Below are 13,774 nucleotides of genomic sequence, written 5' to 3' on the forward strand. Positions count from 1 at the left end.
CCAGACTTACAAGACTTACTGTAGTATCTGGTGAACTCGTTGAAAGAATAGTTAAAGATAGAATAAAACACCTAAATAACTGTGATATGGTAGGGACTAACTAGCAAAGCTTCTGCAAAGGAAAATCATGTCCCACTAGTTTAATAGAGTTCTTTGAGCATCTCATTAGCAAAATGGTGGGTAAAGGAGAACCAGCTTGATATAATTTGTTTGGACTCTCAAAAGGTCTTTGCCAAAGTCCCTAGGAAGATTCTATTAAGGAAATAAGTAGGCAGATGAGAAATTTATTTCATGAATTAGAAACTGGTCAAGAGACAAACAAGAAAGAGTAGAAATAACGAGCCAATTTTATCATAACAATTGACTAATAGCAGGTTGCCACAAGATTCAGGATTGAGGTATTGAATACTAGGATCCAATTCTAGGGTTAATGAGCCAGAAAAGTTGTTGAGGACCAAGACCAGGCAGGGGTTGTGGGCTGCGATGGGGTGAAGATGCAGTGGCTGGTGAGTGGGGTTGCAGGATGGTGGGTGTGGAGTGCAGGGGACAAAGGGCAGGACTGGGCTGGGTCAGCCTGCTGTTGGCTGGCCCAGTGTGTGGGGGCCAAGGTGCCTGACTCTACCCGGTGGGAAGGAGCCTCCCAACTCCTGTGCTAGAGGGATGGGCATCCATGCTGCCCATTCACCTGGGTTCAATGGGCTGGGAGCTGTCCCCTGCTGATGTCCATGTCCCTCTGTGGCTGAGCAGGGCTTTTGCTCCCCTTTAGAGCCCTGGGCACCTGGTGCCAACCCACCTGGAAAGGGCACACATTGGGGTCTGCCTTGTCACTCTCCAATCCAGCTGCTTGAAGTTTGGGGGTGCGGGTTGTAGCATCAGGGAAGACACTAGGGGTCCAAGGCTAACTTTTAAGGAGGTGGTAGGGGCGGCACACTGATGTTTTGCCTAGGGCAGCAGATTGGATCCAGTGGCCTCTGCCAGTGATTAGGCAGTTGGACTGTGAGGTCTCTGCTCAGGATGTGTTAGAGGATCCCAGCCAGGGGCAGTGCCTGGAGTCTGTTCAGGCTCTGGAGGCTTAAAGAACACAGGGATTCAGTTTGGATCTCCTCACAGCAGTCTGGTGAGTATCCAACAGGGGGAGCTCAGCCAGATCTGGGACAGGCTCAGCCAACAGTCTGGTCCAGAGTCTATATATGGCTGATACTCGACACAAATCTGCCTTCTATATGGATTTCCACTGGCATTACTTCGTCCCCAAAGGAAATCAAGCACAAAGGAGGAACTGAAAAGATAAATTTGAATGGCAGGGGTGCTTCAGGGGCATTTGTGTTAGGGTAAATTCAAGAACAAGCAGGCAACAGTTAAGCCCAAAAAGAAAAAGGCATGAGAAAAATGACAAAATCCAGTGGGATCTCCCTTCCCCGCCCTCCTTTCCTAATTCCTCTCATTGCTTACTTCTCCTTTCTGCCATCAGTGAAACTGAGATCTCTTGTCTGTTCTCCTCTAATCCCTCCGGCTGCCTCAGCAACCTTATCCCATTTTCTGATCTCCCTTGCCCACGCCATCATCAGCTCCCTCATCTTTCTTCTCAACCTCTCCGTTCCCTGTGGTTCATTCTCTTTGCAGTACAAGCAAGCATCCTTTTGTGTCCCCCACGTTAAAAGAACTCATGGTTGATTCTGGTTGCATCTCCAGCTACCACCCCATTTCCCTTCTTCCCTTCATCTGTAGGCTCATTGAACGCTCTGTCTGCAATTGCTGCCTGGAGTTCTTTTCCTCCACTTCCATTGTAAACAGAGACTCTCCTTTCTAGCTTCTGCTCACTCCACTCCCACCAAAGTCTCTGATGACCCATCCTTGGCCAGATCTCCATCCTTATCTTGTGCTCCCCGTCATCTGTTTGTTATATCCACATGTTGTGTCTCATGTTCTAAATAGATTGTAAGCTCTTTAGGGTGGGAACCATCTTTGCTATGTGTATGTTCAGCACGTGGTTCTCTAGGCACCGCTGCAATACAAATATTTATGGTTGATTATTATTATTGTTTATTAGATATACTTGCTTTGAGGTTGAAATGTTGTTGGGAATACCTGGTAGTTCAAAGAAGGGGGGTGGATCCTGTTCCTAATCCTTCTTTGGCATAAGGAGTTGGGATCCTTCCTCCTCAGTACTAATACAGAATTAAATTAGAGCTGGAAATTAAACTTCTTGGAGATTAATCCAAATTGATCCATCACCCAGTTACCTATTTATAGTGTAAAATACTGAATTTGTAAATTTCCAGTTTTGCAGAATTTGCTCTAACTGAGGTAGGGAGCTGTATCAAAATGTACCAGTGGATGAATACATAAATTCAAATCCTGAATTAGTACTGTATATGCGTTCTAAAGCTTATACTTTATGCAATATGTGCCGCCAATAAATATCCTGTTTAAAAGTTGGCCTGAATAAGTTATTAATCATAATAATATTGTGCTGAATAAATTCACTATCTCAAATAACTAGCTAAATGTAATTTTTCTTTTTATAGATGAGAGTCTGGAAGGCTCATGGCTAAACAGGAACGACACCATTCAAACACCAGGGGCTCTGCAAACACCACAGCTCACTTCAACTGTATTGAGAGAGAACACTAGACAAATGGGAGAGCAGATTCAAGAGCATGAGTCAGAACATGGATCTGAACAAGATTTTTTACACAAGTATGTACCAAGATGTTAGGCTCAAATGTATTGTGCTGAACAAGAAACACATGCTAAACAAAACAGTTGGGATAGCAGTAGCAGTTATACAACATATTTGTGGTTTTACATTTGCAGCATATAGTTTAGGGGGGAAAATCTTTTAGCTGGTAGTTCCATGGGTAGCCTAGTATAAATTGTGTCAATAATATCATTTTTTAGATTCTCAGGAAAAAAATCTGTTAAAACAAAGGTAGAAAGGGCATAGCCATAATTTAGGAGGGAAATATATTACAAGGATGCTGAAATTATCCAATGCAATAACAATATGATTATTTTAAGGCATTTTAGTGTCTGTGGCCCTCAATTAGTTTTAACTGATTTTTAAAGACATGGAATTTTTCTTTTCTTTTTTTCACCACCACAAGGCAGAGTTAAGGTTATTTGGGTCCCCTAACCGTGCATTTTCATAACTTGAAAAATGTTTGAATTTCTTTTAAGTTTAACTTAAAAGCTCTTTTCCTAAGCTTATAATGCTTGTTTGGGGGATAATTATAACATGCCTGTAACTTATTTTACCCGAAATTACTGATCTTAACTCCAGCTTTTTTAGTTTGTCTTGGAATTTCCTTGGTTATCTTAATTTAAAAGTTCATACATGAACATTGAACAAGAAACTTTGAGAATGCTACTATATGATATTTCTAGTACTTTGAAGATATGTAATATCAACCATACATTTCGTTTGTTTGTTTTAACTTTTATAGGCAGATTCACTGGTATGCTCTGGCTGCTTTGTCATTCTGGAGCAAAGCAGCCAGGCCATACTAGCCAATGAAACTGAGTTTACAGGAACTTTGTTTTGCCAGTGTAGTGCAAAGCCACCAGAGTATATGCCCGGTTCCTCCTGTCTTGAAGTTGGCCTGAGAAGGAATTTACTGATGTGGCATCTAAAAATCATAAATACAAAATCAGTGCTGTGACTGAGTTAGTAACGCTGCTCTCTATGTGTTAGTCCCCAGATGCAGATATCTTGGTTGGGCCAGCAGAAGCTAGAAGATTTAAATCGAAAGGACAGGACAGGAATGAACTACATGAAAGGGAGAAGTGGTGTAAGGCATGCAGTGTAAGTGTTCAAACCACCAAAGATCCTCTTCATGATGAGTAATTGAATCAATGAATCCGTTAATGATGGACTTAACCCTGCTCTGTGTAGTTGCTATTTTATTAGGGTTTGTACAACATTTTATCTTTTTTAATAAAAGCACACTAACAGCTTTATGAAGTTATGATGTGCATCAGCAGAGGGAGGGTGGGCTAAGGTTTGGCACTCAGCTCTGCAAGACATTGATCTCTCTGGCCGTATCTATCAAACCACTTTAAGCATAAGAGTACTCCCACCAAAGTTAGTAGGACCACTCATATGCATAATCATTTGCTGACGTGCTTTGCTGGTTGGGGCCAGAGTGCCCAGCACCTTACAAGATCAAGCCCTTAATGCTCAGTCCTGGGAATCAGTTTTGGGTTCTGTTCCCAGCATTCGTGGTGATTTACTGTGAAACCTTGAGCAAGTCACAAGACCTCTCTATACTTGCTTGCCCTATTGTAAAATGAAGCTATTACCAGTTGCCTGTCCTGGAGGGTCGTTGTAAGGTTTAATGCTTCGAGTAGCATCCCTATGAGTGCTCCACTTCGCGCATGCACCTCTTGAGCCCTTGATCAGGGATTTTCAGTTAGCAGCGTCTGTTCGACTCGTGCATGCACCCTATGCCTCCTGGTACCAGACACCAAGGCTATACAGTTCTCAATCCCCTCAGCCTGAGACAGAGCCTTAGTTGTGCATCTTGAGCATACCTTGGCTTTTTTATTTTTCTATAGTTAAGATAGTTAGTATTGTCAGTTGTTAGTACAGTTATATTAGTTAAATAAGCATTGAGAGGACTGTTTTTTCTCTCCTCTCTTTTCCCTTCAGGAGGCTTGTTTTTCCTAGCAGGGCATGCCTTTGTCGCCAGGCTTCAAATGCTGCCTCTCCTGCCGAGAGGTTATACCTGTAAGGACAGCCACTCTAAGTGTGTCTGTTTGTTGGGGGAGTCCCACGTCTCAAAGAATTGCAACCTCTGCCTGGCCCTCAAGTCCAGGGCAAGGAAGAACAGGCAGATTAAACTCACACTATTGATGATGGAACACTACCTTCGGTCAGCTTTTGAGTCAGGCCAGGAGACACCTCTCCACATACCTGTCTCTGGACTGATCCAGTGCCCTTTCAACCTCAGCGCAGGCTTCCCCTAATAAGGTAAAGACTTTGGAGGCTTCATTGAAGACTTCTAAAAAGAGGAGCGCAGACTCTCACATTAAGGAGCCAGCTCTGAAAAAGCCCAGGAGAGTTCTACAGAGAGATTTACAGTCTCCAAAGCCTCAACCTCTTGACTTGATACCACTGAGTTGAAGGACTCCTCTTCTGGTATTGTGGAGGTGGTGAAGTCCCAAAACTTAAAGGAGAGACACGGCTTCTATAGGGCCTCGGTATCCTCTACCAGCAAGGAGGGCAAACATAGGCATTCTGGATTGGCATCATCAAGTTCAGACCAGCTGTTGGTACCTATGTATTCGTCACCAAGCAAGCATTGGTGCCAGACACCATCAGCTTCTACTTCAGTACACTCTCCATCAATGGTACCATCAACTTCAGCAACTGTGTGCTCGGCTACTGCATCAGTAGTGATCTCCTACTCAGTACCACAAGAATTCAGGTACAAGATACAAAGGATCTCTCTAAAACAGATGAACCAGAGTCCCTGCTCTTTGTAGTTACCATGTGTCTCTCGGTAGCAGGACCTCAATCTCCTGACCACCTTCCTCTGGTAATGCAGGACTCTCCACCACTTTCTGTGAGTGCTCCTCCTTTGAATGAGATGGAGGAGGATGAAGGAGACTTCCAGTTAGTCTCCTCTATTTCTGTTCAGGGTTCTCCAGCATATCCCTTCAGGAACCTACTCTCTGACAGTCACAGGGAAGATCATTATCAAGCCATGGTGGAACCAACCCTATATGCCATCCCCCCTTCCACATGGGTCTCGCCATGGCCATACTTGGATCCCAGGGCTGCCTATTGGAAACAATTGGCCTGACCACCAGTACCATCTTATAGGGAGGCCAGAGTTATCTCCTCCCCAGCCAGCCCCCTCAAGACTACAGGAGGAGATGTTTGAGAAACAAGAAGCCAGGGCACATAAGGAGACCATCCCTCAAATACCTATTTCATCCTCTTCAGTTGAAGCAGTTGCCTCCACCATCATCCATGGTTGATGATTTTCAGCAATTTTAAGGTTTCATAAAGAGGGTAGCTGACTCTCTTCAAATTCTACGTGAAGAGTTCAAGGATTCATAGCACAAACTGTTGGATATCCTGCAGTCAGCAACACCCTTTAGAGTGGCATTACCAAACAGTGAGGCACTCCTAGATCTAGCTGAAACTGTACGGCAGACACCTGCTATTATTCCACCGTTGTGTAAACAGGTGGATAAGATATATTATGTCCCTCCAAGGATTCTGATTTTTTGTTCTTCCACCCTCCACTTGACTCCCTATTGGTGGATGCAGTAAACGAGCAAGGTAGGCAGCACTTCTCTAAGTCCACTGTATATGACAAAGACTGGAAAAGACTGGATCTCTTTGGACAAAAGTCCTATGCATCAGCAATCCTACAATTCAGGATCGTGAATTATCAGGCAGTCATGGCCAAATATAATTTTACAAATTCACAGCTTTTATTGAACATCTGACACAGGAATATAGGGAGCAGTTCCAGTCCATCATCTCTGAAGGTGAATTATTGGCCAGAACTGCTCTTCAAGCATCCTTAGATGCTGCGGACACTGCTGCCAGGTCCATCTCCATGATGGAGTTATGTGCAGGGCATCATGGCTCCAACTCTTGGAGTTTCAGAGAGAAGTACAGAACACTTTGGAGGACATCCCCTTTGATGGTTATAAGCTTTTCTCAGGGACCACAGATGAGTCCTTGGACATGCTGAAGGATTCTAGGGCTACTTTACAATCCCTGGGTATATATACATCTACAAATAAGAAAAGGTTTAGTAAGTCACAGACTTCCCAGAGATTGTGTCCTGGATTTTCTGGATTCCATAGAGCTTCCGAACCACCAAGGAAAAGACACAGATTTCATAGAAAGAGGGCTGCCCAACTACCCTCCACAACCACCCAATCATCTTTGAAGCAACAGTTTAGATGGGTTGGTCAGGAGTTTGAATCCTCCCTCACATCTAATTTTACAGCTGCTCCCATTGGCCCTTCTTCCCCCCTCTTTGGAAGAACTTTGCCTATTTCCAGCATGCTTGGGGGAGGATCACTACAGGCAAATGGGTTATTAGGGTCTGTTGGTCCGTTCATGCACCCTTGCTCCATCTCATACTTTTGTCAGAGGTGATAAAGGGTGGGGCGAACCGACTGTGGCCTCAGTTCCTTATCTCTGCCGCATGGCCCGAGTCGGAGCCTCTGCTGTTCTCTTGTCTCTTGTGATGCTCTTTCTAAAACACAGAAAAAAGACTGTTTTATGCTTGTATATAGTTAGTATTTTTGTTGTTTTTGCAGTAGTTTAATGTTAGTAGTAGTTTTTAGGATTTTTACAGACTTCAGGATGCTGTTTACCGGTCTGCTTTCCCCATCGCCCTTCCCAGCACACATACCTGGGTATTGGATTATGCTGAAGATGCTGGGGTTCAAGATCTGTGCCTCTGGCCCTTGCTTGTTCTCCATCAGTGATGAGCACCAACACTGCCTTTACTGCTTGGGAGAAGCCCACATTGCATCCGGGTGCAGTATCTTCCTCTCCTTCCCAAGCCACTCCTTCCACACCTGGGAAGGTCAGTTTGTACCTCAAGGAGCACCTCATGGTGGTCACCATGAGGCCACAGTAGAATCCAGGCCGGGGAAACCTTCCCCACTCCCCCCATCCCCGTACAACGGCCTGAGCGATCTAGGAGCACACCTCATACCACAGAGACCCAGTCTGGTTTCACTGGTACCAGTGCTATGGGATCCCATGCTGGGGCCTAGTCATGAGGCAAGAAAGCATGGCAGTAAATCTTCCTCCAGGCCCAAAAAGGAAACTGCACTGTCCACAATTTCCAGCCATGGAGTCACACACAATGCCGGACCCACCAATTCTGTCCACCAAGTCATACATCCCTTCCAGATCCGCACCACTAAAGTCAAGGGAACCCTCAGTCCTCCGTTCCAGCTCCAGTTCTGACTGCAGAGCGTGTACCACTGACATTTGAGTTGGCTCCTGAGCCTCATGAACTCTTTGTCTTGGAGGAGGTGATGTCTCCATGTCTTCAGGTTCAGTCGCCACTTAAGGGGGTATGCTGTCAAGATCATGTTCCTTCCTGCTCCCTTACACCTCCTGCAGTTCCAATGTTTCTGAAGGTACCACCGTTGGAACCAGGCTCTGACTTTCAGCATCGGAGGACTCAGATAAAGCACAGGATCTGCCCCTCCTGTACCGTCAATATAACTATCTGAAGGTACCGCCGACTCACTGGCAGTGCTCTCCCTTTCTCCAGCAAAGGAATCATTGGTACCCCACTTCTGGGGGCCTTCCGCAGCAACTATTGGATCCACCTTGTTAGCTGTACTGGGGGACCTGACCCCAGTATCCGCATTCGGAACCTTCCCACTCAGCTTGTGAGGAGTCCCCCATCTGGTTTCTTCAACTGTTATTGAGTACGCGTTCACGCATTGGAGCCTAACTCCAATGATACCACTGGAACCAGAGAGTTTCTCTTTGTCAGCCTTGAATATTGCAGTGTCTTCGGCTCCCTCCTCACCATCAGATTACTACCGCCAGTTCCAGGACCTTTTAAGCAGAGTGGCTGAACACCTCCACATCCCACTGGAGGAAGTATAGGAAAAACAACACCAGCTGCTTGACATCTTGCATGCCTCATTACTGACCAGAGTGGCTCTACCAACTGATGCCATTCTGCAACCAGCCCAGACTGTCTGGCATACTCCGGCCACTTGCGCACCCACCCCAGGGGGGCAGAGAAGAGGTACTATGTACCTGTGAAGGGGTCTGAGTTCCTGTTCTCTCACCTCCCACCCAATTCCCTCATTATATAGGTGGCGACGGAGCAGACCCAGCAACAGCACCCACACTCCACCTCAGCAGACAAGGAGGGCAAACAACTAGACCTGGGTTTCAAGGTCTTCTCCTCTGCCAGCCTTCAATTTGAAATCTCCAATTACTTGATTCTATTAGCTAAATACAACTTCCTTACCTACAGCAAGTTGACAGACTTTGCAGACAAGCTTCCTCAGCAGGATTGTGCCCGCTTCTAGGCGATCTTAGTGGAAGGGAAACTGTTCTTGAGGACGGCACTCCAGGCTGCAGTGGACGCAGCAGACACTGCTTCGTGCAAGATGGCTAAGGGAATTGTCATGAGGAGGAAATTGTGACTACATTCTTGTTTCACAAGGAAAGTATAAAACACCATAGAGGACCTCCCTTTCAATAAGTCTCCTCTCTTCAATCAGAAGACAGGCAATTCCCTCCACTCACGTAAGGGTTCCAGAGCCACTCTTCAGTTGCTGGGTATCTCCACACCAGCAGCCAAGTGCAAGCTCTACCACCTGCCACTGACGGAGCAATTCAGAATTCCTCACTTCTTCCATCAGCAGCCCTATGAGCTTCCTTGCATACGACAGAAGATCCAACAGCCCCGTCCTCTCTGTTCATCATCATAGTCTTCAGCATCTCCTACTCAGTCTTCACAGAAGCAATATTTCTGAGTGCATCTAGAGAGCCGCCAAGCAACTTGCCTCTTGCCATACACCCAACCCACCCCCTTACAGGGGCATCTAGCACTCTTTTTATCAGCTTGGAGCATAATAATAATGGACAAGTGGTTCTGGATGTCATTCAGTGTGGCTATACAATCAAGTACACAATGCTACCTCATCCACGTCGCCCACCCCAGCCCTGCCTCAGAAGCCACTCTCATGACAGTATCCTTGCCTTAGAAGTGGACTCCCTACTGAAAGGGGAGCAATAAAACCGATGCCTATGACCTATCAAAGCACAGGGTTCTAGTCCATGTATTTCCTGGTTCCCAAGAAGAAGGCAGGTGGAGACTGATCTTATACCTCCATTGTCTCAACCACTTCATACTCAAGCCAAAGTTTCATATGGTCATCCTAGCAGTCATCATACCTTCGCTAGAAAAAGACGTGGTTTATGGCTCTCGATATGCAGGATGCTTACTTTCATGTAGCTATCCATCCTACCCACAGATGTTTCTTGATATTCATGGCAGGTCCTCAACACTTCCAATACAGGATTCTGCTGTTCGACTCAGTACTGCTCCACAGATCTTCACCAAAGTTTTCTCTGTGGTAGCAGCCCACCTCTGGAATCAGGGTGTCCTTATATTCCCTTATCTTGATGACTGGCTGCTAGCAGCATTATCCAAACGGGAGGTTCGAGCCTCGACCTCTGTGCTGCTCATACTCCTCTCCTCCCAGGGGGTGAGCATAAATATTGAAAAATTGACTTTGATACTCACTCAGTCCCTAGAATTCATAGGGGCCTGCATGGATTCAGTATTGGTGCATGCCTATCTACCAGAGGACAGATTCCAGACCCTCCAAGAACTTATTGATGGTGGTCTCCATTCCTTCTGTTCTTGCCAGGGGTTGCCTTTCCCTTCTTGGCCTGTACGTATGTTATCACCTTCACTTGTCTTCGCTTTCACTGCCTGCAGCTGTGGCTCCTGAGGGCCTATTTTCCCACGCACCATACCATAGACTTCCTACAGACAGTACCACCCAAGGTTCTCTTCCCCTCAGGTCAAGTCTGCACCAGAATACCGTTCCTTCCGTCCTCCTTGAACATGATGCTCTTTACTGATGCATCGCTTGCTGGATTGGGTGCCCACATGAGCAATCACATGACATGCGACTTGGACTGCTCAAGAATCCTGGATGCACATCAACATCCTGGAACTTCAGGCCATGCAGAGAGCATATTGTACATTTCTCCTATCCTTTCACTTCTTTCATGTTCTCATCATGTCAGACAACACCACCACCATTTACAGCATCAAGAAACAAGGGGCCATGAGGTCGCCAGCACATTGTGCAGAAGTAGTTCATTTTGGGGATTGGTGCATTGTCAGCAGCATATCTTCCCGGGTCTCCAAACATAATTGTGGACTCTCTCAGCAGGAAATTTGTATCCGATCATGAATAGGAACTCCACAGCACCATGGTCGCATACATTTTCAACCTCTGTGGGACTCCAACCAGAGACCTCTTCACTTCCAACGCCAACATCAAATGCCCACAGTACTGCTCACAGTGAGGGTGGAGGGGTTGGCACCCTCTCCCAAGGTGATGCCCTAGTCATACACTGGTTGAAACAGATCAATTATTCCTTTCCTCCCCTATTGCTCCTGCCATGTGTCCTACACAAGATCCAGCAGGAGAGAACAACGACCATTGTGATCACCCTATTCTGGCCTTGCCAGTTCTGGGTTCCCCTCCTTCACTATGTCAGTGCATCCCCCACTTCTGCTGGTAGTTTCCCTGGAACTCCTCACACACCATGGTGTCTGTTGATCAGGATATCTGATCTTGCCATTTCACCTATGAGTTTGGTTTTTGGGTGGACATCTTCGCTAGAGCAGTACAAGACATCATTTCAAGTAGCAGAAATGAGTCAGTGACGTGGTCCTATAGGGCCAAGTGGAAATGTTTCACCTTATGGGCCCAGCAGAGGGGTCTTGCCTCTGAGGATGTAGACATCCCTCTTATTCTGGACTACCTCCTGTCCCTGAAGGCGTCAGGACTCTCTCTCAACTCCATCAAGGTGCACATAGCTGCTATCAATGCCTTGCACCACCACCACCCTTCATGGAGGGGCACTCTGTCTTTACACACCCCTTGATTACCACATTGTGGAAGGGCCTCTTATGAACTTATCCACCTGTTCAACCCATTTCTCCCCAATGGGACATCAGTCTTGTCCTCTTGGTGTTGATGAAATCATCATTTGAATCTATGGCCTACTGCACCCTGTCTCTCCTTTCCATGAAGGTCATCTTCCTGGTAGTTATTACTTCCGTGAGAAGGGTAGGCGAACAGGGGGCCATGATGGCAGAACCCCCCCCCCCTTTGCCACATTCCATAAGGACAAGGTTTCACTGCACTTGCACCCCAAGTTTCTGCCAAAGGTGGTATCCTGCTTTCATCTCAACCATCCCATACACTTACCTGCTTTCTTTCTGAAGCCTCACACCTCAACGGAAGAACGGCACCTTCACTCCCTCAGTGTCCACAGGATCCTGGCCTTCTACTTGCATAGGACGAGATAATTCAGGAAGTCCCCTAGACTCTATTGCTCTAGTGGAAAAGATTAAGGGGCAAGTGATCTCCACTCAAAGGATCTCTAAGTGGTTTTCGGGGTGTATTATGCTCTATCAGTTGTCAGGACTGTCTCCACCCCTTGGGGTATGAACCCACTCCACAAGGGCACAAGCATCAACTACAGCCATGCTTCATGATGTACCACTTACAGACATATGTAGGGGGCCATGTGAAGTTCGGTACGTACCTTCTCTTCCCATTATGCCTTAGTATGAGACTGCAACGGATGCCTCGTTTGGCATGGCTGTTCTCCATTTCACAGTTCCATCATCTTCCTCATACCCTTGTCCTAACTAGGTGGTGGTTGTTAATCACCCTCAGTGGAATACAGTAGGGACCATCGTTCAAAGAAGAAGAGGCTGTTACTTAACTATAACTGGAGGTTCTTCAAGATGTGTGGTCCCTATCTGTATTCCAGTCCCGCTCTCCTTCCCCTCTACTGCGGATCTGTTTCATTTGCAGTGGAGAAGGAACTGAGAATGTGGTTGGTCCGCCCCGCCCTTTATCGCCTCAGACAAAACCATAAGGCAGAGCAAGGGTGCATGTGCGTACCAGTGGACACTACTGCTTTAAAAATCTCCGGCTCTGGACTCATGGCGCATGTTTATAAGCCTCAGTGGATTACAAATAGGGACCACACGTCTTGAAGAACCTCCAGTTACAGGTAAGTAAAAAGTCCTCTTTTTCTTTCACTAGAGAAAGGGGATTGATCATCAGCCCTCTAACTACAAGATACCTATTTTTGTACAATGATTCACCCATCACACAGGAGCTACCTACACTTCAGTATAGGCCAGGATCATGTACAGTACCAAGTGCTCTCTTTTGGTCTTTCCTCAGTCCCAAGGGTGTTCTCAAAGGTCTTGGTGGGAGTGGCTGCTTACCTCCAACAAAAAGCGATCCTAGTCTTCCTGTACTTCAACAACTGGCTACTCAAGGGCTGTTCTTGTGAAGCAGTGCTATCTTCCACCCAGATAGCCCTTGCTCTGTTTCAGGAGTTGGGTCTGCAACTTAACGTAAAAACATCCATGTTAACCCCTGTACAGAAGATAGAGTTTATAGGGGTGCATCTAAACTCATTAACAGCCTGACCCTACCTTCCCTTAGACAGATTTGTAACTTTGTCAGGTCTGGTGTAGGCAATTCAAGGGAGCCCTTGGACCACAATAAGGAACTGTCGAGCTCCTGGGACACAGGGCACCTTACACCTTTGTGATCAATCACTCAAGGCTACGCCTCTGCTGCTTCCAGGGTTGGTTCAGAGACATCTTGTACAGACAGGTGATGGTTCCTCTACAAGTGAAAAAGTCCCTAGACTGGTGGAAAGATCAACTCAACCTCTGTTCAGGTGTTCCTTTCTGTCGCTGAGATTCATCAGTGACTTTAACAGACACATCACTTCTGGAATGGGGAGCCGACCTCAGCACCCTCACAACTCGGGGCAGATGGACAACTCAGGAAACCAGTCTCCACATCAATCTATTGAAGATCAGGGCTGTCAGGAGGGTTTGCCTTCATTTCCTACCCCTCATCAAGGGTGAATCAATGAGGGTCATGATGGACAACGTATCCTGTACATTCTATATTAACAGCAGGGAGGAGCAAGATCCCTCTCCCTATATGCCAAAGCCATGAAACTATGGAACTA

At 46.3% G+C, this 13,774-nt stretch overlaps 1 protein-coding gene across 10 annotated transcripts in view; it reads left to right on the forward strand.

Moving 5' to 3' along the window:
* The window catches only part of STAG1 (STAG1 cohesin complex component), a 380,321-nt gene that overhangs the window by 360,297 nt on the left and 6,250 nt on the right, over positions 1 to 13,774 (forward strand). For all 10 annotated transcript variants that reach the window (XM_073360216.2, XM_073360219.2, XM_073360217.2 and 7 more), the window contains 2 exons: positions 2,529 to 2,700; positions 3,695 to 3,805. In XM_073360216.2, coding sequence (XP_073216317.1) covers positions 2,529 to 2,700; positions 3,695 to 3,805 — 283 coding nt within the window. The remainder of the gene's footprint in view (positions 1 to 2,528; positions 2,701 to 3,694; positions 3,806 to 13,774) is intronic.

Source organism: Lepidochelys kempii, chromosome 9 (assembly GCF_965140285.1).
Source record: "Lepidochelys kempii isolate rLepKem1 chromosome 9, rLepKem1.hap1, whole genome shotgun sequence".
In the NCBI taxonomy this organism is placed as follows: Eukaryota; Metazoa; Chordata; order Testudines; family Cheloniidae; genus Lepidochelys; species Lepidochelys kempii.